Below are 24,518 nucleotides of genomic sequence, written 5' to 3' on the forward strand. Positions count from 1 at the left end.
AGGATGGCCCCCAGTTTGTCCAGCATATCAGCATGACCACAGATCTCTGGAAGGGATCTCCTGTGCACCCTGTAGGCCTCCACATTCAGGATTGCTTTAGGTTTTTGAACCCTTTGCCTTTGTTTTCCTGAGAGCCCCTGAATGAGTGCACAAATGGATGCAGAGTTTTCTAGAAGGGAAAACCACTTATCTTGCATGACTTCTCAGAAGGCTTCCCCTCAGAGCCTGGTCTAGATGGCCAGGGTGGACTAGCCGTCACCTCACATGGTGGTGCCCAGTACACTGTGGTGGAATGAGTAAGATTGTCATAGTCGGCTCTGGAATTAGGACAGGCCTAGCTGCTAATCTTGGCTCAGCTATTTTTTTTGCTCATGATCTAGAACAAACACTCAGCCTTCCTCAAGTGTCCTCAGTGTTTTCATCTGCAACATAGGGTTTATGATACCTTCCCTTAGAACTGTGGTATGAAGTAATCATTCATTTGTCCAACAAATACTTGTTGAGCTCCAACAATGTCCAGGAACCCTTTTAGAGGATGTAGCAGTCTCTGGACAAAACCGCCCTCCTGGTGCCTGCAGTCTAGTGGGATCAGGGAGGTAAGGCACCTGGTACAGCACAGGGAGTTTCCTTCCTTCTGTTCCTGACCTTTGACTGCTTTTCCTCTGACTAGGGAGACATGGAGCAGGCCCTGGAGAACTATGACATCTGCACAGAACTTCTCCAGAGCTCCACTGCCATCCAGGCTGAGGCAGGGACTGAGCAAAGAGACATCATCATCCGCCTGCCCAACCTCTACAATGATTCTGTTGTTTCCTTGGAGGAGGTGAGTGGGAGTTATTTAACGGTGTTTTCTTGGTCAAAGATTTATTCTGGGTTGGCTGAGTTGGACCAGGCCTGCCATGTCCTCGTGGAGCAAAAGAGCAGCCCAGGCACTGAGCAGGGCTCCTACCTCTCAGGGGAGGATGAAGGAGCCTGGGAGAGGCAGCTCTGGGGCACAAGGGCACCTTGGACTCACTCCCCCCCCTCCCCAACACACACACTGAGGGAAAGCCCGTCCAGGTGGCAGGGGGCAGGGATGGAGGGAGACCTTCGGCAAGATCTGGAATGATCATTGCTCAGCTCTCTGGGCCACGTGCTGCAGTAGCTCTGCGGGATTAGAGGGAAACTGCTGTAGAAGCCTGCAATGCTGGTCTGGCTATGGGTTGGGTCAGCAGTATGGGGCATGTATGTCAGGCTCTGTCTGTTTCTGATCTTGTTCATACTGCAGAGCCTCAGACCCCACCCAGTTCCACAGCTGTGACATGTCTACTTCAGCTGACTGTCCTTCAGACTCTTACAGAATTCTCTGGGCAAGGCCAAGTGCAGTACCCCTGCTACCTGCTTTCTGGGGGAAACAGCAGAACTCTTGTGAGGAGAGAGTTCTGTGGGTCAATGCTGTGTCTCAGCCTCTAGACCAGGGCTCCCCCAAGTCTCCAGTGGCCTCTGGTTCCTCAGTTCCAGGAGTCTGGTTTGCTGTCCAACTATTGTGGCAGAGAATTATCTGGAACCTCTCTGCTTCTGGGATAGTTTTTGTATTTTGCTATTTTTTTAAGGTATTTAATCTCTATACCCAAGGTGGGGCTCAAACTCATGACCCTGAGATTAAGAGTTTCATGTTCCTTTGACTGTGCCAGCCAGGCACCCCATTTTTTGCTTTGTTTGTTTTTTAAAGAATTGAGTGCTTTGACCTTAATAGAAGTCCTTTTCAGTTTTTATTTATTTGATAGAGCATGCGCACAAGCGGGAGTGGCAGGGGGAGGGAGAAGCACGCTAATGACTGAGCCGCTGAGGCACCCCAATAGAAGTACTTTTAATAAAGCTATTGTTCAATGTAAATGTTGGTGTACTAACAGAGAGTCTACTTTGTACTCCTCTTCTGGGTCTAGTGAGTGCAGACACTGGCCAGATTCAGAGAGGATGTGAGGGGTTTGTCATTGGGCAGCATGTCTGGGCTTTTTCCAGATTGATAAGAACCTGAAGTCACTGGAGCGGTGCCAGTCCCTGGAGGAGATTCAGCGGCTCTACGAGGCTGGGGACTATAAGGCCGTCGTGCATCTGCTTCGCCCCACCTTGTGTACCAGTGGCTTTGACCGGGCTAAACACCTGGAGTTTATGACTTCTATTCCAGAGAGGCCAGCCCAGCTCCTGCTGCTGCAGGTGTGTGCTGCCCACGGTCCCCCTTGCCCTGACCTCGTACCTTCTTTGCTTGGTTGTGGGTTTCTTCTCTGGAGGCTTTGAGGTGGCCCTCAAGGACATGCACCTAGGAGAGAAAAGCAGGAGTAAAAACTGCTGACTGGCACCCAGGAAGATGCTAGTTAGTACACATGGTCAAGACGGGGAAAGCTGGAACCTAGGAGAGCAGTTTCCAGGGTTCTGTGTGGCTCAAGACAAGTCCATGCTTGAATCAGAACATCTGCCTGGCAAATGAGGAAGGGAGACTAGTCAGCATGGCACCCAGTGATCCACCTGCTTGTTCATCTGCCTTTTTGTATTACCTTTGGAATTAAGGTGTGAGTAGATGTTAAAATGGACAAACTATACAGTATAGTGAAGACCAAATAAATACCCATGTAGAGTCACATGATTGATAAAAAAAAGAACACCACTGTGGTGTTTGAAGCCATGTGTCCTCTCAACTCCCTCCGAGTCTGCCTTCTTCAGGAGGTAAACACTGAGCACAGGGCATCAGGATCTGCTTGGTGCCATTCAGTTGCTCAGTCTCTTTGTGCCTTGGTTCCCCATCTCTAGAATGGAGACAGCCATTGTTCATCCCTCAGTGGCCTGCTCTAGGGGTTATACAAGTTAGTGTGTGTTGGCACCATGCCTGGCATGTAGCAAGCGCCATGTGGTGTGCTGGCTCACACCAGTGCCACCATCTTTGGAAGCTTGGGGTTGGATGATAAACATGGATTGTGATAAACACGATGTGTTTAGGGGCATTGGGGGGTCTCGTGTCCTATCTCTTATGGTTCATGCGCTAATCAGTTCTTACTGTGATTGTTATCTTATTGGGTCCTTCCCCTTCAATTTGGAAAGAGAACCTAATCTTCTTCCAGGCTTTTTGCTCCCGTTATGTGAGACTTTTCAATTTACTTTCTTAAATTGGGAAGTAGTTAAGCGGTGTGGCTGTAGGAGCAAATGGAGGCATCTCCATCCTGGTACAAGGGGAGGAGAGAGTTGGTTCTGGGAAGGAAGCGAGAGTGGGAGACAGGAAGGGGGAGGTTCCAGTTCCTGGAAGAGGAGGGTCAGGCTGGCCTGTGCTGAAATCAAGGGATGAAATGTGTCTGACCCCAGTTGCTGTGGCAGGCTTGCAGGGGTGGGTGGCGGGGAATGAAGGAGTGTCCAGCGTGGCTGCATACGATCGGTATGGCTGGGTGTACCAGGGAGGCCATTAGGTGGGGAAAAGATGTCCCCACTGGGCCTGTTAAGGTGGCCCAGTATTCAGATGTCAGTCTGCTGCTATTGTCCAGAACCCCTGAGTGTGGCAAGGTGCTCTGCTAGTGGGTTGGATGGGAATTGAGTAGTACTTGAGAGGTGTGTGGTGAGGCCTGGGCCAAGTGCTGTGAAAGGACATGGTTTTTATTTTGAGGATAAGCGACTGTTGATTTTTCCTCTATTTTCCATTGAGGGGATGTATTTTCTTACTGATTTTGAGTAATCTTTGTATTTTAAAGTTATTAATCTTTTTTTTCTTCAAAAGTTGCAAATATTTTTTCCCAGTGTGCTTTTAAATTGTGACCTTTTTTTTTTTTTTTTGGACATGTAAGAGTTTTGAATTTTATCTTGTCAAATCTTTTGATATTTTTAAAGGTTTGTGATTTTGTTCATTATGCTCAGGTAGCCTTTCCAAGACTGAGAGAATATTCGTCTACTCATTCCACATACATGGATTAAGTTCCTGTAGTGTGCCTGGCACTGGACAGGGGAGAGAGGCCCCCTTTGGCCAAACCTCTATTTTAGAAAGGGAGGCAGACAAGAAGCATGTCAACAAATAGATGAAAACTGTATTTGCCTTTGTTTTCTTCTGGTGGTGTTAGTTTTGCATTATTGTGCTTGGTCTAGCTTTTATGGAATTTGTCTGTGGAGGGGGTCTAATTTGGCAGTATGATGGCTCTCTCTCCCTATTTAGACAAGCTGCTTTGAATGCTCTTTGATACAATTGTGTAGTTTTTTTCTGGTTGAATTGATTCTAAGTTCTTGGTATTTTTGATTGCAACTTTGAGCAAGATCTTTTTGTTGGTCGTTATATTTTCTAGCTGTACATTTCTGGTTTATAGGAGCCCTATCAATATTTGCATGTTTATTTTCAATCTAGCCACTTTGCTACATTCCCATTCTTTCTGATAGTTTCTCTTTGTTTGGGGTAGACGATCATGTTGCCCACAGTCACTGGCAGTTTGGTCTCCTCATTTGTTGGCAGTTATTCTTGTGCATTTGAGCTCTTTCTAGCCTTGAGCACTGGGGATTATGTCCCATTAGAGCACTGCTGGTGGGTCCTTGTCTTGTCCCTGACTTTCATGGCAATGCTGGCTACACTCCCTGGTCTGTCATCTTTATCTTGCTACACAATAAGCCCCTGCCCCTCGTGTGATTGGTGTTTGATCAGGAGGGGTCATCTTGGGCCTTTGGGTTCTGCGTCTGTGATTCTAGGCTCCTTCATGCCTCAGGCCTCCTGCTAGAGAGTGTTGGCTTTTTCTAAAGAAACACAGGCCCCGTTTTCCTGGCAATTAGAGGTTTTAAATTGGAGGTGGTTTTGATCTGTGTTCAGACATCGCAGCACATCCCAAAGACAGTTTTAGGCACCCCTGTCTACGTCAGCTCGGAGAGTGCAGCTGTGCTTGTTGTTTGGAGCTGCTGCCAGGCGTCGGCTGCAGTGAGGTCAGAACCTCACGGGGCTCTGGGCAGCAGGTGCTCCCTGCTGGTCTAACAGGCCGCCTGCCAGATCTGCCAGTTCACAGCCAGGCCGAGCTTCCCCACACAATGGCATGGTGATGAAAGTGGCTGAGACTGAGGGCCTTAAGTGCGTTATGTTCTAGAGCAAAGGGAAAGGGAGCTGCACAAAAAGCAATGGCTCCCAAAGAGGAGATTTTAAAATAGTGTGGCGTACTGAGAGCTCCTGCACGTGCTGGGGCGCAGCAGTGAGTGTGCTAGGGACAGCGGTTCATATCCTGCTCCCGGTGCCTTTTCCACCTGTGCACCTGGGTAGGGTTGGCCTCTCAGAACCAAGACCTCAGTGCTGCCTGGCTGCTTGCCTCTGCTCTGGCCTTGCTCAGACCCTCCTCCACAGAGAGAGTCCCTCCCTGGGAGCCTGCCCTCCCTGCTGAAACTGTTCCAGAGCCGTGGCACCAGATGAGTGTGTGACTAGGTGGCCTGGACACGGTGGCTCAGGATGAGAGTTGACAGAGGTGGTGGAGTCACTCAGTCTTACCTTGGCTGCTCGCCAGCTCTGTGGCCTCCTCCATGTCCCAGCTTTATAAATGAGGAAGCAGAGGTGCAGAGGTCAAGCTTCTTTCTGAAAGTCCCCTGACTGGTACCTGCTGTTCTGTGATTGCCCTCACAGATGCCTCAAGGCCTCTGGAGAGCCTCCACTACCCCTCTTTTGGGACTTCCCTCGTGTCTTTGTCCCCAGCTACCTGCCCCTCAGTCCTGAGGACCAGGCATGGAGAGGACCATTGCAGTCCTCTCATGGTATGCCCTCCTCCTTCTCTTCTTCCTTGCCCCTCCCCATGCTCAGGATTCCTTGCTTCGGCTAAAGGACCATCGGCAGTGTTTCGAGTGCTCCGATGTGGCTTTGCATGAAGCTGTCCAGCAGATGGTGAATGCGAGTGAGTCTGCAGCCAAGGAGGAGTGGGTGGCCACGGTGACCCAGCTGCTGCTGGGCATTGAGCAGGCGCTCTCGGCTGATAGCAGCGGCAGCATCCTAAAAGAATCGTCTTCCTCCACTGGCCTCACCCGACTTACCAACAACCTCATCCAGGTAACCTACCACTCCTTACTGCGGACATGCCCTTTCTTCATAGCTCACCAGATTTCCTGCAAGCTAGGCACCCCAAGGGGATGTATTGGCTGCTCTGGCTGTAGGAGGTGGGTACCTCAGGTGGCGGGTCACCGTGCGCTGCCTACATACCTGCCTGGGGCTGGCTGGGTCTGGGGGGGGGTGGAGATTGCTGAGCACTGGGCACCATAGGGTTCTTCCAGACTCCCCGTCCCCAAGGGCTGGAATTAGGCTCAGTGCAGGAGGCCCTGACGTGTTTACAGTGAGCAGGAGGTGGAGCTGGGGCTGGTACCCCAGGCCCTTGTTCCCCCCACCAGGGCTCTCTACCACCCCACATCGTCCTGGCTCTCATACGCAAGGGGTGGTCACCACACTCCATGTTGTCCAGTGGGCTTCATAGCAGGGAACCTTCCTTAAGCTCTTTCTCCTGACAACAACTACTCAGGCTGTCAACAGGTACTGCCAAATCCCCATCCTTAATGTCCCCATTCTTTGTTTCTCCTCTCTGTGTGTAGTGTTCTGCCTCAGCCCAGGCCACTGCTGTCTCTTCTTTGAACCATGGCGGCTTGCTCCTCGCAGTCCTCCTTTCCCCCTGTACTCTCCCAGTGCAGCCTTCACCCTGATGTGGAAATATCAGTGTACTTTTCCTTCTCTTCAACCCACCATAGTCCTCTGGATTACCCATCACCCAAAGTGCATGATTTCAAGCCTAGCCTCCTTTACTCATCTTTTGCTTCCTTGGCTACCTCTGGGTCTCTGCTTGCATGCCTGTCCTCTGCTACCAACTCCTGCTCTCTTCAGTACTGGTTCCATCACAGCCACTCAACTGGAGTGTCACCTCTGTTTCAGGAAATCTCAGGGTTCTCCTCTGTCCCTACCCACTCCTCTGAGACCCTACTGTGACCCTCATTTGCCTTAAATGCAGCAGCCATACTGATTTTGATTCCCAGTTTTTAAAAAAAGATTTTATTATTTATTTGAGAGAGAGAGCAAGCATGCATGCAAGCAGAGGGAGGAGCAGAGGGAGAGGGACAGACAAGTGGACTCCACGCTGAGTGTGCAGCCCACTGTGGGGCTCAGTCTCACGACCCTGAGACCACAACCTGAACCAAAATCAAGAGTTGGCCGCCTAACCAGCTGAGCTACCCAGGCACCCCTGATTCTTAACTCTTGAGTGACTTGTCTGTGGCTCTCTTCCTGCTGCTCTCTTCCTGCTGTCAACTTGCCCTGCCCTACTCACCTCTGTAACCCTCCCATCGGGCTTGGGCCCAGCACATGGTAGGTGCTGAGGGCATCAGGAGCTGCATGTGACATGAGGGAGGAGCTGGCTCCTCTGATGCCTGAGCTTAACTCTGTTGTTGGGCACCCTGGGACTCTGATGATATGCTAGAATGGTTCTAGGTCCATATCCCCACCTCTGCCCTGATAAGTCATCCCAGAGGGTAGAAGGGACAGCTGGCCTGACTATGATACCCCCTATTCTTCTCCCTCTCCCAGGTCATCGACTGCAGCATGGCTGTGCAAGAGGAGCCCAAGGAGCCCCATGTCTCTTCAGTGCTGCCCTGGATCATCCTGCACCGGGTCATCTGGCAGGAGGAGGACACCTTCCACTCCCTCTGCCACCAGCAGCAGCTCCAGAACCCGGCAGATGAAGGTGCCAGGGAGTGGGTCTGGGTGGGGGTAGGTGCTGACAGCCCTGTCCAGATGCTGAGTGGACTTAGGGCTCAGTCCACAGGATTTTGATTGGTGCTCAGAAGAAGCAGAAGCTCCTTCAGGGAGCTCATTGTGCAGCGAGGTCAAGGGGCAGTGGGTGTGTGCTATTTCATGTCTGGTGCCAGTGGCAGCACAGAATGATAGCACAGCTTGTGCTTATAAGGAGTGCTGATGCTTCTCTGGGCAGTTTCATGCTTGCTTATGCCTTTCATCCCCAAGGCAGCCCTGTGAGAGGGGCAGCCACACACTAGCCCTTGAGCATTTAATCACTGCGCTCTGCTCTAGCCCCTGCTGGTGTGAGCCCATCAGGGCGGAAATGTGGGCAGCTGGAGGGAAGTAGGGAGTGAGCACAGGTTCCACATCCCAAATGTCACATCTTGGCTGTGTGACCTTGGGCAAGTCATATAACCTCTCAGCCTCTATTCCCCAGGTACCTGCTGGGAATATGGTACCTATCTCAGAGGGTTGTTCTGAGGACAAAATGAAATAATAAAACTATCATTTGTCAAATCAGTGCCTGGCACATGGGGTTGCTAAATGATGAGTAGTTACGAACAAGAAGCTGAAAAGAGCAAGCCCAGGACTCTTCATGGAGATGGTACTTGAGCCAGGTCAGTGTAGTGGCGGGAAATGCAGTGAACTGAAGAATTAACAATAGCAGCTAATGACATTTAAACAAGTTTCCCTATCATTCTACCATGTGGTAGAATGTTCTTGCATTTTCTGTCTAGATTTGGCCAATGACACAAATTTTTTATATAGCTGAGATTTTAGTATACATATTTATGTATTCAACTAAACTTCAAGATTAAATTAATTGGGGATTTTTCCTCAGTGATTTGAAAAATGAAAAAAGTGGAAAATAAAGAAAGTCATCCCTATTCCAAGGCCAGAGTTAACATGTGGTTTGTTTCCTTCCATTCATTCTCTCTAACTTCTCTAACTCCCCCAATTCTTGTCAACTGCTCACTGCATGTCAGACCTCTGGGAATAAGGCACTTAACTCTGACAGATTTGGGTGGGTGGAGACAGACCAGAACACCCACAGCGCCAAGCCAGTGTGGCCTGTTGAAAGAAAGGTTCCTCAAGCTGCTGGGGTGGGGGAGGGGGGTGGGTTGGTATTGGGCTGAGGTTTGAGAGAAGAGCAGGGGCAGAGGAAGACATTGGGGAAATGGAGCAGTGTAAGCAGGGATGCAAGAGAGCTGGGCCATGTGGGTTGGACACGGGAAGGGCCAGACTGAGAAAGGCTTTCAGGCCTTATTTTATGAAGCTGTTTCGGTTTTGCTCTGTGGTTTTTGTAATGCTGTTGAGAGGTGTCCTGCTTTACTGAGCCATTCCCCCCTTCTGACCCCTCAGGATGCCTGCAGCATATCTCTCTTATAGGTCACACTTCAGTGAACCTCATGTACACCTTTTTGCTTCTGCCTAATTGACTTTTTGGATAAATTTCTAGGATGAGTATCTTCTGAGCTCATGACAAGTGGTACCTTTTTATTTTCCAGAAGGGTGTTCCCCTCCCCCCCAGAGGGGTTTTAATGGTGAAAAAAACAATTAAGGTTTATGACTATGTCTATTGTTTTTCTTATAATACAAAAGACTCCTGAATTAAGAGTATCCTTTCCCCTATGATTAATTATGCAAACAAAATATAGTTTTTAAAAACCTGCCGGTAAGCAAACAAGGAAAGGGGGATGGTGGAATGCCATCAACTTAAGAGGATAGGCCAAGGGGAAGAATCCAAGATTGTGGTAGACTGGCAGCAGGTGTGGTTCCTGTCCCCTCCTCTCCCACTGGTAAGAAAGCTGAGGGAAGTTGGGAATTGGGCAAAATCCTGGGAAATATTATTAATGTCCTCTCATTTGTAGACAGCAGGCTAGCAAGGAAGCCCCTCTATATCACCCTGGCTTGGCGGAGACAGGAAGGGCTCCTGGGCCCTGCCACCTTCCAGTGACCAGACCTCACTGAGGGAAGGGGTCCAGGGATGAAGCACATTACTGTTTGGGTGGTGAGGGGCCTGGTGTAGAGTAGAACATTGTCATATTGAGTTCTCTGAGCCAGTTCACTGGGGATCACTACTTGCTAACGGCAGAGGAAGCAGGATAGAGCACAGGGAAGTTGATCTGTGCTTCAGATCTGACCCAGGCCTTGTCTGACCTGGCAGGCAGCTCTGGAGCCAGAGGGGCCCATCAGAGCTGTCATCCCATGTTGGCCTCAAGTAGCCAGTCTTTAGACTCCCATCTTATTCAGTCACTGCACTGGGACTCCCACAGGAAGTGCATGGCCTTGGGTGAGGTGCATCTCTGCAGCTACAGAAGACCCTGAAGGAGCTGACAGCTGGGGGCTATCTACTGACTGCACTCCTCTCAGTGGGTAGCCAGTCCTACCTTAAAGGGCATCTCAGAGAGAAGACAAAATCCAGATTCCCCAGTGAGGACTGTGTTTGGCCCTAGCCCAGTGTGATCTCGCTTCTACCTCCGCAGACACAGGTTACAGAAAAGTGGATTGAGAGCAGCACCTGCTTTAAAATTATGGCTTTAAGGAAAGGGTAAATTGACCTTATATTTGGGAGAGTGCCCCAGAAAATTCACTCATCATGTGTTAGAGTACTTAAGCGTAGTATGAGGAAATGCTGGGGTAGAGAGAAGTGACATGGCAAGTGTGCTGGCAGATTGTAGCCCGCCCCCGACCCTGTATGGGGGATGAAAAAGAAATAGATGAGCTCAGACAAGAAGAAAACTTACACCAAGGAACAGAGTCGGGGCCCTATAATGATTTGCACAAGAAATCTCTTATGACAAAATTTAAACGAATAAGCGGAATGAAATGAAAAGAAAAGTTGCAAAACTAAGAGAAAACATTGCAAACCAAGCCTCATCAATATAGACTAATAATCCAGACTGTGAGGAGCAGAATGAGTTTGGCTAGAACCAGGGATACAAATCAGAGCTAAAAGTGTTGACAAGAAGGATGGGTGTGGGAAACAGGTGGTCCTTTATGAGGGTAGATTGTGCTTCTGATGGAAAGACTCTAGCAGTGAAACAGAACAAGCAGTCAACCCGCTGTCAAACACAGAAATAAAATTAATTTCTCTGTAATAAGAACAATGTGCAGATTCAAAGTATTCAGTATACATCGTGAAAAATTGATAGACATAGCAAGTACAGCCGGGTTAAGGATCTACTTTAAAAAATAAAGATATTTTAGATTTCAGAACTGAAAAGACAGTTTGTCTTCACAGGATAAAACACGAGATTCATTTCACATTTCTCCCTAGCTGCATTCAGGGCAGTTGAGGTGCTATTTAAAAGTCTACACTGTTCTCCAGGGAAGATGGTGCAAGCCAGGACATCTGGCCAAGTTGTTTGTCATTAATAGCGGCAACAGACATTTATAAACAGGGATTCCAGCTTCTGTGGGTGCTTCTAAAAACACCACTGGAGGGTAAAAATCAGTAAACCAACATGAGTCAGAATGAAATTTGTCAGGAGTGGAAAAGCCACGGGCAAGAATTTGTGATGAGCATCAGATCCATTTAGAATTGGAACTGAGAGAAAGCAACTGTGCTAATTATGGACTCGGAACAGTATTAGTGTTACAAACCTTGAAGTGCTACAACTAATATGTACAACAACACTGGGAGAAGGGGAGAAAGGAAGTGTTACAAGCTATCATCCATCTTGTATAATAGAATCATTTGTTGCTGTTGAAAATGGAAACTAAAGGGCCGGTATGGCTTAATTTCTTCATGATTTTCTGAGTTTGTTTGTTTGTTTTAAATCCATGCCTTTCATAGCTTTTTAAAAAAATTAATTTTTTTTTTTTTTATTAGAGCAAGTGAGTGAGAGAGGACTCATGAGCAGGGGGAGGGGAGGGAGGAGCAGAAGGAGAAGCAGAGTCCCTTTTGAGCAGGAAACCCAATGTGGGGCTCCATTCCGGGACCCTGGGATCATGACCTGAGCTGAAGGCAGACACTTAAGTGACTGAGACACTCAGGTGCCCCCCTTTCATACCTTTTTGACTAGGGCTGGCCGATGGTCAAGAAGTATGAAACAAATTTCATGAAAGAATCCTTACTCTACTGGGTGTGAGCCCCACTGGTATTTTCTGTCATGTATTCTATCCTAGTCCTCTTTAAAAATGCTAATTTCAAGCCCACTAGTGAGTTATGGTCTAGAGTTTCAAAAACACAGAAGGATATTTAAGGAGCTAGTAATAGTTCTAGTGGTAAACAGACACTTAACTGAAACTTGGTCATTCTGTGTTTCTTCCGTAATATTCCCATAGGCCTACATACAAGAATTTTGAAGAAATGGTATATGTAATATGGGTTTCATTGTTAACAATTATTTATCTTTCTGTTTGAAAATGTTTCATATGTGCCCAGAGGGATGCTTCCAGTGATGTCCACCAAATGTCAGCGTGGTTTTATGGAGGTGGATGAGGCATTCCTTACGTCTTCCTGTATGATTTGAATTGTTTTTTTGAGAAGCATGTATTGCCTTAGTAAAGCCAGTCAACTCATTACTTACTTAAAAAGATAAAAAAAGGAAAGAAAGAAAAATCTGTGGCCACCTTGGTAGAGACAGAAAAGCCCATAAAGGAGAGACTCGCCTTGCAGCTCCCACACATGTCCCCATGCTAACTCTGTGTCGGTCTGGTCTTTCCCTAGTGATGGCAGAGACGCCCATGCTCCCATCCTCCCTCATGCTGCTCAACACAGCCCATGAATATTTGGGCAGGAGGTCCTGGTGCTGCAATTCTGATGGGGCTCTGCTGCGATTCTACGTAAGTGCTGCCCTCTTGGCCAGGGCTTGTGGGGTGAGGGGTGGGGTGGGGTGGGTGGAGTGTGGGTTGCGATGGGTTGGCACCCTTGAGGCTTGCTTGCTTGGCCTCCCCCCGCACTAGGTCCTGCTATGCTCCTTTAATTTTGTATGTGACTACTGAGAGTTGCCAGAAAGTCAGAACTTGGTTCCCTTGTGCACCTGAGTTCAGGGGTTTTGGACCTGGCCCTGACCTACAGGTGGATTTAGAACCACTGCTCGTTACTCCATCTGTTATGTGTGTGTCAGGCATGGGGCCAGGTTCTGGAAGTAACAGCTGCATTCCCCACCGCCTTCCATTGAGTCCTGTTTGCTGGGCACCAGTCATACAAGGTAGTAGTCGCTGAATCAATAGCTACTTAGTAAGTAAATATTTAGTGAGTGCAAATAGCCTTCCCTCACTTGGTAGCTATGATCGACTGGGTGTACTAGGGATAAGCAGCATGATTCCCGTCCCCAAAACTTGCTGCTGAGTTACAGAGCATGAGAAGGGCACCCAACCCAGCCTGTTAATAAATGTTTAGTGGAACATGGCCATAACCACTCATCTACCTATTAACTGTGGCTGCTTTGGCAATACAGTGGCAGGGGTGAGTGGCTCTGATAGAGTCCATACCGTATGTGAAATCTGAAATACTTACTGTGTGGCCCTTCGGGAAAAGGTTTGCTGACCTCTGCTGTATACCTTTTCAGTGAGCAAGCACACCCTCTCTATGGCTGTAGTGTGCCTCCCCAGTCTTGATCTTCCTCCTCTGCCCTATGTTTTCCCCATGTGGTTTATTTATCTAGTATGTTTATTGTGTACCTCTTCTCCACTGATACGTAACTAGGATTTTTGCTGGTTTTGTTCACTGCTGGATCCTAGTACCTTAGCACAGCACACCTAGCCCATAGTAAGTGCTTAATACATCATGGGATGAATGAATGAATGAATGAGACTGAGAATATCTGTAGAGCTCATGTATGTGTGAGGCTTGACAGTTTGCAGAGCACTTGCGCGGAGGAGGCAGAGACTTGGCAGGAGCCCTAGCCCTAGCCCTAGCCGTAGATGCCTGTCTACTCTCCCCGTGAGTTCTGAGGATGCTCACCTTGGTCAGCTCCACATTTCAGAACCATTTCTGGAAGAATCGTGCCAAGCTTAGACTATATTGCTGCTCAGGAATTGGCGACTTCTGCTTCTGCCTTCGCTTGCTCAATTAGAGAGTTTGGAGACATTGTCTTCTTCCACAGGGTCCCCTCTGCAGGGCAGTCAGTCACCCTTAGGATCTTATGCTGCTTGGGGGAAGGTTGAGAAAGAGGTAGCACCTTTGCAAGCTGGTATCCAGCAGGAGCGGTGCTGAGGGGCCGCCTTCCAGGCAGGCAGTGGGGGTGATGATGGGATGATCCTACTCCAGGTTTTCCTTGGACTATGTCTTCTTTGGTGGAGCGTGAATTCTAGCTGCCAGTATCTGCCAAGTGAATTTGAGGGAGTGGAAGTGATAGGATACCTCCATGTTTCATTTCATATCTCCTGACTTTTCTACCCAAGGCCCAGCTTTTACATGCCTGCAGCAACTTCTCCTTTGTGGACTTGGCCTCTGCTTATTGACTGCCCTCTCTGCTCAGGGCCCTCTAGGTGGCCTCTAGTGATTTGCTTGCTCATATAATTTGCTCATTTTTCTGTTGGGCTTTTTTTCTTTTTCCTATTGATTTGTGGAGTTTTTTTTTTTATTTTTTTTTAAAGATTTTTATTTATTTATTTGAGAGAGAGAGACAGTGAGAGAGAGCACGAGCGAGGAGAAGGTCAGAGAGCGAAGCAGACTCCACATGGAGCTGGGAGCCTGATGTGGGACTCGATCCTGGGACTCCAGGATCACGCCCTGAGCCGAAGGCAGTCGTCCAACCAACTGCGCCACCCAGGCGTCCCTGATTTGTGGAGTTTTTATGTACTCTGAATTCCAGTCTTTTGTCTGATACATATGTTTCACCGGTTTTACATGCCTGAGTGCGTGTGTGTGTGTGTGTATATTTCTAATTTCTAGGCAATTTTATATGACGTGTCTTTTAACTTAGTGTGTAGTGTTTGTTTTACAGAATTTAAATGCCAAATTTATTAGTCCTTTATGGTTTGTGGGGTTTTTGTTTTCTGTGTATGGTTTGTTTTGTTTTGGTTTGGTTTTTTGTACTTCAAGAAATCCTTTCCTCCCACAAGATTATTAATATATTCTCCTCTATATTAATCTTAAAGTTCACTCTCATTTTTCCATTCAGTCTTTATTCCTTCTCAATTTTTGTTTGTTTGTTTATGACATAAGGTAGGGATCCATTTTATATTCCATATGGGCGGCCATTTGGTTTATACCATTCATCAAAGAGTCTGTTCTTTCTACCTGAATCTGTAAGGCCCCTTCCATCTTTTGTCCATATGTGTGAGGGTTTGTTGTTGGACTTTGTTCTTACACTGATGTAGGTATTCCTGTGCCAGTACCATACTGCCTTTGAGAGAAACTGATACCTGCTGTGATTAATCTACTTACGGTCTTATACTTTCATGTCCCTTAATACAATTTTATACTTTTCTCCTTAAGCTCTTATGTGTATTCTGTTAGATTCATACCTGGGCATTATTTTTTTTTAAAGATTTTATTTATTTATTTGATAGACAGAGATCACAAGTAGGCAGACAGGCAGGCAGAGAGAGGGAGAGGAGGAAGCAGGCTCCCTGCAGAGCAGATCCCAGGATGCTGAGATCATGACCTGAGCCGAAGGCAGCGGCCTAACCCACTGAGCCACCCAGGTGCCCTGGGCATTATTTTTTTTTTAATTCCTGTTGTAAATAGATATTTAAAAATTAAGTTTTCTATTGTGTGTGTGTAGACAGATAGGAACACTACTTTTTTAAAAAATAAGTTTCTCCTGTGCATAGGTCCTTTGCTTATTGCTCTTATTAATTCTGGTGATTTCTCAGATTTTCTGTGTGGACACTTATATCGTCCATGAATAACTATTTTTTCCCTTCTTTTCAATCCTTACAGTTTCTTTTTTTTTCCTTGTCTTATTGCTTTTGGCCTAGGGATTGGCAAAACTTTCCCTGTAAAGGGACAGATGGTAAATCTTTGAAGCTTCTGTCGGCCATAGAGGCTCTGTTGCAGATACTCAGCTCTCCCATTGCAGTGCAGAAGCAGCCATTGTCAGTATGTAAAGATAATATGTAAAAACTTGTGGATGCAGAAATTTGAATTTCATATGTTACAAAATAACATTCTTCTTTTGCTTTTTTTTTTTTCTTCAATCATTTAAAAATGTAAATGCCAATCTTAGCTTCTGAGCTATACAGAAATAGGCAGTGGGAGGATTTGCCCCCTGGGCCGTAGTATGTCACCCCAGCCTTGAGCTCTCTCTCTTCTTTTGGGGGGGAGAATAAATTTTAAACTATTGACCCTTTCTTTGGAGATTCTACACCTATTTAGATTTTCTTTTGTTAAACCAGTTATATTTTTGAAAGAGTGTCCACATAAGCATAAAGTTGTTCATGAAGTATGCTTATGATTTAAAAAGTCTCTGTGGTACCTCTGGTTATCCCTCTGTTTCAGTGCTAAAATCATTTATTTGTGCTTCCTCTTTTCCTTTTTTATAAGCCAGTCTTTCCTGAAGCTTATCTAAATTAGCTTTTTCAGGGGCCTGGGTGGCTTGGTTGTTAAGCGTCTGCCTTTGTCTCAGGTCATGATCGTAGGGTCCTGGGATCAAGCCCTGCATCAGGCTCCCTACTGAGCTTCTCCTTCTCCCTCTGCCATTACTCCTGCTTGTGTTCTCTGGCTCAGTCTGTGTCAAATAAAGAAATCTAAAATAAATAAATAAATAAATATTTTCCAAACTATCAGCTATTGGTTTATTGATCTGTTTTTTTTTTTCTTTGCTTTCTAAGTCATTAATTGCCACATTAATACTTACTATTTATTTGGATGTAGGTTGTGTTTTTTATAACTTAATTGTGGTGAAAGCTTATTTCAGCGTTCCCTCTTTCTTGTTGGTTTGTTTTTTTTTCCCACATCTTGCTATCGTTAAGGTATTAGTGTTTCTAAGTTAAGTACAGGAGCATTGGAAAAAACCATGTGCTCAGCATCTTGTATAAGATCATTCAGTAACATCTTCCTGATATTAAGATGTGTTTACAAACTTGTGTTTAAAAACCTGTGTGAGTGCTTGCTTCGGCAGCACATATACTAAAAACCTGTGTGAAAAGACATTTGCTGAATTGTTTGAAAGGATACTATGTTTAAAGCATCCTTCGAGTAATTTCTTCCTTTTTTTTAAAATTAAAAAAAAATTTTTTTTTTTTTTTTTAAGATTATTTATTGGGGCAGTTGGATGGCTCAGTCAGTTAAGCGTCTGCCTTCAGCTCAGGTCATGATCCCAGAGTCCTGGGATTGAGCCCCAAGTCAGGCTCCTTGCTCAGTGGGAAGTCTGCTTCTCCAGCTCTCCTGTTGCCCTGCCCCCTGCTCATGCATGCACTCTCACTCTTTCGCTTGCTTGCTCACTCTCAAATAAATAAATAAAATCTTTAAAAAGTTTTTTATTTATTTGAGAGAGAGTGAGCAAGAGAGAGCATGCACAAGCGGGGAGAGAAGCAGAGGGAGAGAATCCTCAAGCAGACTCCCTGCTGAGTGTGGAGCCAGATGCAGGGCTTGATCTCATGACCCTGAGTTCATGACCTGAGCTGAAATCAAGATTTGGACGCTCAACCAACTGAGCCACCCAGGCACCCCAGTCACTTCTTCCTTTTATTAAGATGTGTTATAAATTTATGTGTGAAACTTATGGGAAACACTACATGCTTATCCCCTCCTGAAATTGCACCATGCTTAAACCATCCCTCAAGTAACATCTTCCCTTCATTAAGGTCTGAGTCTTTTTCAACCTATGTGTAGAAGCATATGGGAAAGGCCTTGTGCTACACTGTGCTTGGATGGCCACTCATTGACAGTGTTCACTCTTTTAGTACATGTGTTGAAGGTTATGTTTTCTCCAAGTATGTTTTTAGCTGCATGCTCTAAGTTTTGACATTTGGTATTTGCTACCTTATGTACTGATTTCTAATTTAACTGACTTATGTTCAGTGTTGTCTGGGAGAATAATTTATTATTTCTTTGGCTATGTTTTGTGCTTTGGATATATTTGGGATATTATTTCTTTGGATATATTTTCTGCTGTATTTTTATATTTTATGCTGAGAGAGGAGTCACTCTCAAACTCCTTCAGCCCTAATGGGATTTTCCATGTTGCATTATAACCACTTGCTTAATTAACTGCCCCTCTATTGGAATCTGAGCTTCTGGACTGTTTCACACTGTGCCTAGCATAAGGAGGTGCTCAGTAAATATTTGGGAAGCAAATGAATGGCCAACAAATAAGTAGAGAAGTTCCCAGAGGACATATAATATCCCCTTCTCGCAGCTGGTAGATATTGACTAGGCATGTTGGAAGGAAGGCAGTTTGGCAGGAAGCTCTTTAGGAGGTCACTGTCAGAGCTGGGCCCAGAACAGCTCCTGTGAGTAGAATAGGCCCTTTCCAGGAAACAGGTCCAACAGACACAGCTTCCTCAGTTCAACAGAATTGACAGAGTGGTGGTCTCCCTGGGGTCCCACTGTGCCAGGGAAGCTATGGGCCTTCTCAGGCATCTCTTCCTGCCTACCACAGGTACGAGTTCTCCAGAAGGAACTCGCTGCGTCCACCTCTGAAGACACACACCCCTACAAGGAGGAGCTGGAGACGGCCTTGGAACAGTGCTTCTACTGTCTGTACAGCTTTCCTAGCAAGAAGAGCAAAGCCAGGTACCTGGAGGAGCACTCGGCCCAGCAGGTGAGGGAGCTGCCCTAACCCACTGCACCTGCCCATTTGCAGAGGAGTGGGGGGTCAAAGCAGCAAGGGCTCTGAGCACTCCAAAGGACCTCAGACACATCGCTTTTGCACCAGGAGAACGAGAGGATAGTTGGACATAGTCTGATCACAGGAAAAGGATTTTCTTTCTTTTTTTAAAAAAGATTTTAAAAATTTATTTGACAGAGAGTGAGAGCTCAAATACAAGCAAGGGGAGAGGGAGAGGGAGAAGCAGATTTCCCACTGAGCAGGGAGCCTGATCCCGGATTCAATCCTAGGAGCCTGGGATCATGAGCTGAGCCGAAGGCAGATGAGCCACCCAGGCACCCTGGAAAAGGATTTTCCTTGCAAAGACTTCCTTCACAGATGTTGCCTAATCATTCAAAAGGGCGGCATGGCAATTTTCAAAGGATTTCTTTTTCCAATTTGGGTAATACAAATAATTCATTAGAGATTTTCATTTGTTCCTGTTTGATTTTCAGAGCAGTATTGGGTATATGACCTCACAGCTCATCATTTATTCTCTAGTCTTACCAGTTTCATCCCCTGAATAGGAGCTACTTGGGCAGGGCACCCACAGGGCACCATACAGAATGCAGAACCACCCTCGTCCAGAACAAGCGGTGGGACAGCTGAGGCTCAACGAGAGGGTCTGTGGCCTGGCCACAGTCCCCACTCATGATTGAACCTACCTTCTAGCATGGCCACACGGGTTCACAGAGTGCGGCCCACAGTTTCCAAAATTTGTCTTTATAAAGGCCAGGCAGATGCCAGTTTACTTGTGTGCTCTTTAGACATTTGGTTTTGGGGATTACAGTGGGTATGCACATTTGTAAGGGTGAAGTCTTTTTCTATACTCTAATATATTGTAACCTCATCTGTGTTGTTTCCATGGAAGAACTTTTCCCTTTCTGCTTTTGCCCTGACTACACTGTGATCTGCTTTTTGTCTTTTCTCAAGGTCGACCTTATATGGGAGGATGCCCTGTTTATGTTCGAGTACTTTAAGCCCAAGACCCTTCCTGAATTTGACAGCTACAAGACTAGCACAGTGTCTGCTGACTTGGCCAACCTTCTGAAGAGAATCGCCACCATTGTGCCCCGCACAGAAAGGCCAGCGCTGAGCCTGGACAAAGTCTCCGCCTACATTGAGGGTGCCTCGGCTGAGGTAGGAACTGAGTGTGATGGGACTGTGTCCTGTCATTTTTTTCCTCCTGCACTGCTGCTTATGCACCTTGGCTTCTTTCCTTGTTCTGTACCAGAGGTCAGGGCCATGAGAAGCCTAGAGTCTATCCTGTGCTAATGTGAATGGTCCTGGTCCATTGGACCAATGGTCCAATTGGTCCAATGGACCAGCAGCATGACTGGTCACAGCTGAGACCCTGAATCTCTCTCTCCTTATCCTTGGTCCTTCCCCTGCTAGGTACCCTGCCTCCCAGAAGGAGCCGACCCCTCCCCTCCAGTGGTGAATGAGCTCTACTACCTCCTGGCTGATTACCATTTTAAAAACAAGGAGCAGTCCAAGGCCATCAAGTTCTACATGCATGACATCTGCATCTGCCCCAACCGGTCAGTGACCTGGGCATTGGGCCAGGCAGGGAGGGCTGGGGTGACTCCAGCCCAGCAAGCTCCTCACTGGGTCAGTTTGGGGTTTCCCTGCTCTAGCAAAGAGACCAGGGAAAAACAAATGAGAAAGTGTGTTTAGCACTCTGCAGTTTTGGGGAAAGGCAAGTTCTTCATAAAAAGAAGAGCAATGAAGTAGGCTTCTTTCTAGAAGATACCTGGGATGAGCGTTGGGATCAGAGAAGGTATGAGTCCGTTTGGATGCAGGCCAGCAGGGGAAGGGAGTGCCCCCTGCTTCCATCCTGTTGCTTGTATGCTGCTTCTTTTCCTGGATGCCAGCCCTGGAAAGTGGGCTGATGTGTTCTACATGTCTTTAGTTATGGTTGTTTCCTTATTTTAGGATAAGGGCCCTACTCATAAATTCTGGTTCATTTGATTGAGAGGGAACATTTCCTCATGGCTACCACACCTAGGAGGTTAGCCTTGGGTCAAGGTAAGATTTGTGTCTGAAGGGTCCAGAGTAGTATCTATAAGTAAGTACTCACGGGCCAGGCCACAGTGGCTGCCCACCCTCAGGTGAAACCGCAGAGCTCCCCCTTGTCAGGATCCGCCTAGGGGAGGGATTGGGATCTGAATGGAGAAACCAGTTGACACAACTTCTATAGCCTGTGGGAAAGGTTCTCCCAGAGCCCCCTGTTGCTCAGCCTCTGCTTTCCTCCAGGCAGGGAGCCATGTGCCATTGGCCCTGGATGTCCTCTCTGGGGTCACTGTGGGCCAGTGTGGTGGAGCAGAGCCGTGCTCAGGCTGGCTGAGTGCTCACAGCTCTAGATAGTGAGCAGTCACCTCCTTTGTGCTGCTCTCTCCATGTCTAAAAGGTAAGGGTGATAAAACTCACCTGTCTGTGGGGAGGTAGGAGCCTGGTGTGGGACCTCTCACCCAGCAGCCACTTGGGTTATAAGATGAGGCTTGTGTTAGCTCAACTGGGCCTCCTTCAAACCTGTACATACACTTCTTTGGACGGTATCAACCTGCCAGGCTCAGCCTGCCAAGAGCCCTCCCAGGGAGGTGGGATGTCCTGTGAGGACTGGCCCCAGGGCCAGGAGGAGCTTGGTGGCCCAGTCCTGGGCCCCCTTCATTCCCTCCCTAACAAGCAGATGTCAGGGAAAACTTGGGCTCAGTCTCTTCTTCTGTGCTAGTTAGGATGGAAGTTCAGATACTGGTTTTTTCCTTAAATCTTCTGAACCCTCTAGGTACAGGTGAAGCCCATGACAGTTGGGTGCATGGTGGAGTGTTCTGGCCAGTGTATGTTGGTGGTTCTTGTGGGGGAAAACAGAGTCTTCGAGGATGCTAGCAACAGCTTTTCTTGACCGGTCTTCATTTCACTATTTCATCTGCTCTGGCTCAGCTGGGATTGGGGCACCTTGGCCAGGTGTTTCAGAGAGTGGCATTTGAGGGGACAAGAAAGGATTAGGCCTCAAGACAGCTCATCCCTCTGCCAAAGAAACAACTCTGGGCCTAGTGCTAGGAACAAACCTGCCCCACATGAGTAAAAGCCCAGCACGCAAGTTCTGGACACTTCCTCCTCCTGAGTGCATGGCATCACTGGCCCTTGGGCCGGCCCCCATTGTCCCTGTGGGTCAGCCTTTTCCGAGTGTGGATTGTGTGCTGCTCTGCTAGAATCAAGAACCCACATCAGGACTTTGCTTTTGTTAACACATAGAGGAACATTTTGAGGTTTTATGATGATGTGTCTGTATTCTTGGTTACTTACATTTGTGACTGCAGGTAGTAGTTTCCATTTGGGTACTCATGCAGATGTTTGGCCATTTGGGCGTTTGTAATGTGGTCTTTCCCTCAAGGCAAGGGCAAAGGGGCTTGCGAAGGCACTCTGGGAGGAGTTAAGAGGGGAAAATCCTCAGTGTGGAAGGAGCTGGCCCTGGTAGAAAGTCCCTGATGGGGTTCCCACCGTCTGAGGGGAGCTTGACACCTCCTCCTGTGCTACCTCCTGGAGGTGATCTGAACAGAGCCCTGGAGCCCCAGGCCCTGAGGAGGAAAGGGTACACTTGGAACCTCCACACAGGGGCCAAAGCCTTCGTTTTTGCTATCTCCTGATACCATCTAAGCCTTTAGGGCTCTTTACTGCTCCTTTGATCGCACTTTCTCATCTCCAGGTGCCTGGAGTGTGGTAGAAGCATGTGTGAGCTTCATAAGTTTGCTGTGTCCCTACCACACCTTGGTACTGTCAAATAGTCCAGGAAGGCAGTTGGCCAGTTTTAAAGTTTGTGTAGCAGTGGGTCAAGAATTGTTAGTATTCAGGGAGGGTAGCATCTGTCATGTGATTACTGCCTTTTCTGTTGTATACTCTTGCACTCAGAAAATTCCATTCTCCCAAGTGCCCAGAAATCCTTCTAGCCTTGGTCTCCATCTCAGAGAACCTTCTGCATTTTCCCTACCACTTTCTTTCAGGCGATCTCAGAGCACTAGGGTCTTAGCCATCCTGTGGTTCCCCCGCTCTCCGTCTTGCTGCTGGGAACTGAGCTGGAGAGGGCAGAATGTGGTCAAGGTGCCAGAGGGAGAACCATGCAGAAGCTGCATGGCTGTGTTTTCGGGGTCTCGGCTGCGCCATGCTTTTGGCCAGTGAGTGTGTTGGTGGCAGGAGCTACCGGTGAGGGATTAGGCAGCAGGATGGAAGCCTTCCTATTGTCTTGGAGGAGCAGTGCCTTATAAAGCATCCTTTTCCTTCCCATCAGAGGCAAGGAAGCAAAGGAGAGCAGAGTCCAAGAGCCCACCGTGCATGTGAGCACAATTTGGGCTCAAATTGGTGGGGATCCTCTTAGAACACTTACTGAGTGCCTGTGAGGTGCTAGATGACCTAAGATTCAGGTCTTGTACTGTCCCAGCAGCCCTGCTCTCTTGAGGTGGGTTTTCTCCTTTTATTCTTTTAGATTTTTATTATTATTTACTAGAGAGAGAGAGAGAAGGAGCAGGGGGAGGGGCAGAGGGAGAGGGAGAAGCAGACTCCCGGCCAAGCAGGGAGCCCTACGTGGGGCTCCATCCCAGAACTCTGGGATCTGACCCAAGCCGAAGGCAGATGCTTATCGGACTGAGCCACCCAGGTGCCCCATTGTGGTGGGTTTTCTTAGCCATATTTCATAGCTCAGAGACATGGAGTTGCTAGGTGGTGGAGCTGGGCTCTGGGCCCTGGCCTGGGAGACAGGCTCCCACAGACCTGGGATCGCCACTCTGCAGGCTATCATGTCTGCAGTGCTGTAAGGGCAGCGGTGTGTTTACTGGCGCTTTTGTCGTGACCACAGGTTTGATTCCTGGGCAGGCATGGCTCTGGCCCGGGCCAGTCGTATTCAAGACAAGCTGAACTCCAATGAGCTGAAGAGTGATGGGCCCATCTGGAAGCATGCCACACCTGTCCTGAACTGCTTCCGGCGGGCCCTGGAAATTGACAGCTCCAACCTGTCCCTGTGGATCGAGTATGGTACCATGTCCTATGCCCTGCACTCCTTTGCCTCACGCCAGCTGAAGCAGTGGAGAGCTGAGCTGCCCCCCGAGCTTGTGCAGCAGGTGAGGAGGGGTTCTGCAGAGGGACCGCCATCCCACCATCTGACTCAAGTGCCCTCAGGTGGCAAAGTTCTGTCCTATCCATTCCTTGCGCTTGTCCTCACAACTATGCTGGGAGCTCACAGATGATTCTCCTTGTGAGACTGAAGCTAACTATGGTCAGTGACAGTTTGGTCCTTGGTCTTTAGACACCTAGTCTGGTGTGGGTGTATTTGGGGCCAAGGTCTGGTGATCTGGCTGGTGAGCCATCAGTTTCCTGGCAGTGGAAAGGCCGGGAGGGGTGTTGGCCACCAGAAGTAGCTGTCTCTTCCCTGTTCCTTCAAAGGAAGTTCTTGAGTCCCTGTAAAATTTTTAACTCCGTGTTGAGAATTTTGAAGTCCATCTTGGTAGGGAGTTCCCCTAGTTTGGGTTGCTGGGTGTCTGGCCTGAGGTCTCTGTTGAGCAGGGCACCCTTGGCTCCTTGAGATGGAAGTGAAGGAGTCCCATTGACATCTTTAAGGCTGGTGTGGCAATAAGATGGCATGATCCAGAAGGGATTCTAGGAGAGCAGAGTGCTAAAGGGGCCTGTTTCTTTCAGTGATTATATGTGGTCACAATCCAAACAAGATAATGGCCTTGTTAGTGCTTCCATTGGATTGTTATGGGAACTCAGTGAGAGCAGCCTCGTCAGTGAGACTCTCAACTATGGCTGTGCTGCCATCCTGAAAGCCCCTCCATCCTTGAGTTTAGGCCCCTGTTTTCATGCCTGGTCCCCTACCCCCCGGCACCCACGAGCCTTCAGAGGCAGGTCACAGGCTTCCAGAGTGCTTGGCCTCCTGATGACCCTGACCTTCCCACATTTTGCTAAGTAGGGGAAGTCCTAGGCTTGTGCAAGAAGTAACAGTTCTTTGTTGCTTTTACTGATTTTATATAGAAGTGAGGTGTCCTTAAGTGTTAAAAATTCAGTTGGTACAGAAAAGC

At 47.7% G+C, this 24,518-nt stretch overlaps 1 protein-coding gene across 5 annotated transcripts in view; it reads left to right on the top strand.

Moving 5' to 3' along the window:
* The window catches only part of CABIN1 (calcineurin binding protein 1), a 150,681-nt gene that overhangs the window by 36,152 nt on the left and 90,011 nt on the right, over nucleotides 1-24,518 (top strand). For all 5 annotated transcript variants that reach the window (XM_044243808.1, XM_044243812.1, XM_044243807.1 and 2 more), the window contains exons 15-23: nucleotides 671-823; nucleotides 2,002-2,196; nucleotides 5,774-6,016; nucleotides 7,532-7,688; nucleotides 12,417-12,532; nucleotides 18,244-18,405; nucleotides 19,384-19,590; nucleotides 19,846-19,991; nucleotides 23,300-23,561. In XM_044243808.1, the coding sequence (XP_044099743.1) occupies nucleotides 671-823; nucleotides 2,002-2,196; nucleotides 5,774-6,016; nucleotides 7,532-7,688; nucleotides 12,417-12,532; nucleotides 18,244-18,405; nucleotides 19,384-19,590; nucleotides 19,846-19,991; nucleotides 23,300-23,561 (1,641 nt within the window). The remainder of the gene's footprint in view (nucleotides 1-670; nucleotides 824-2,001; nucleotides 2,197-5,773; nucleotides 6,017-7,531; nucleotides 7,689-12,416; nucleotides 12,533-18,243; nucleotides 18,406-19,383; nucleotides 19,591-19,845; nucleotides 19,992-23,299; nucleotides 23,562-24,518) is intronic.

Source organism: Neovison vison, chromosome 3 (genome assembly GCF_020171115.1).
Source record: "Neovison vison isolate M4711 chromosome 3, ASM_NN_V1, whole genome shotgun sequence".
NCBI classification, from domain to species: Eukaryota; Metazoa; Chordata; class Mammalia; order Carnivora; family Mustelidae; genus Neogale; species Neogale vison.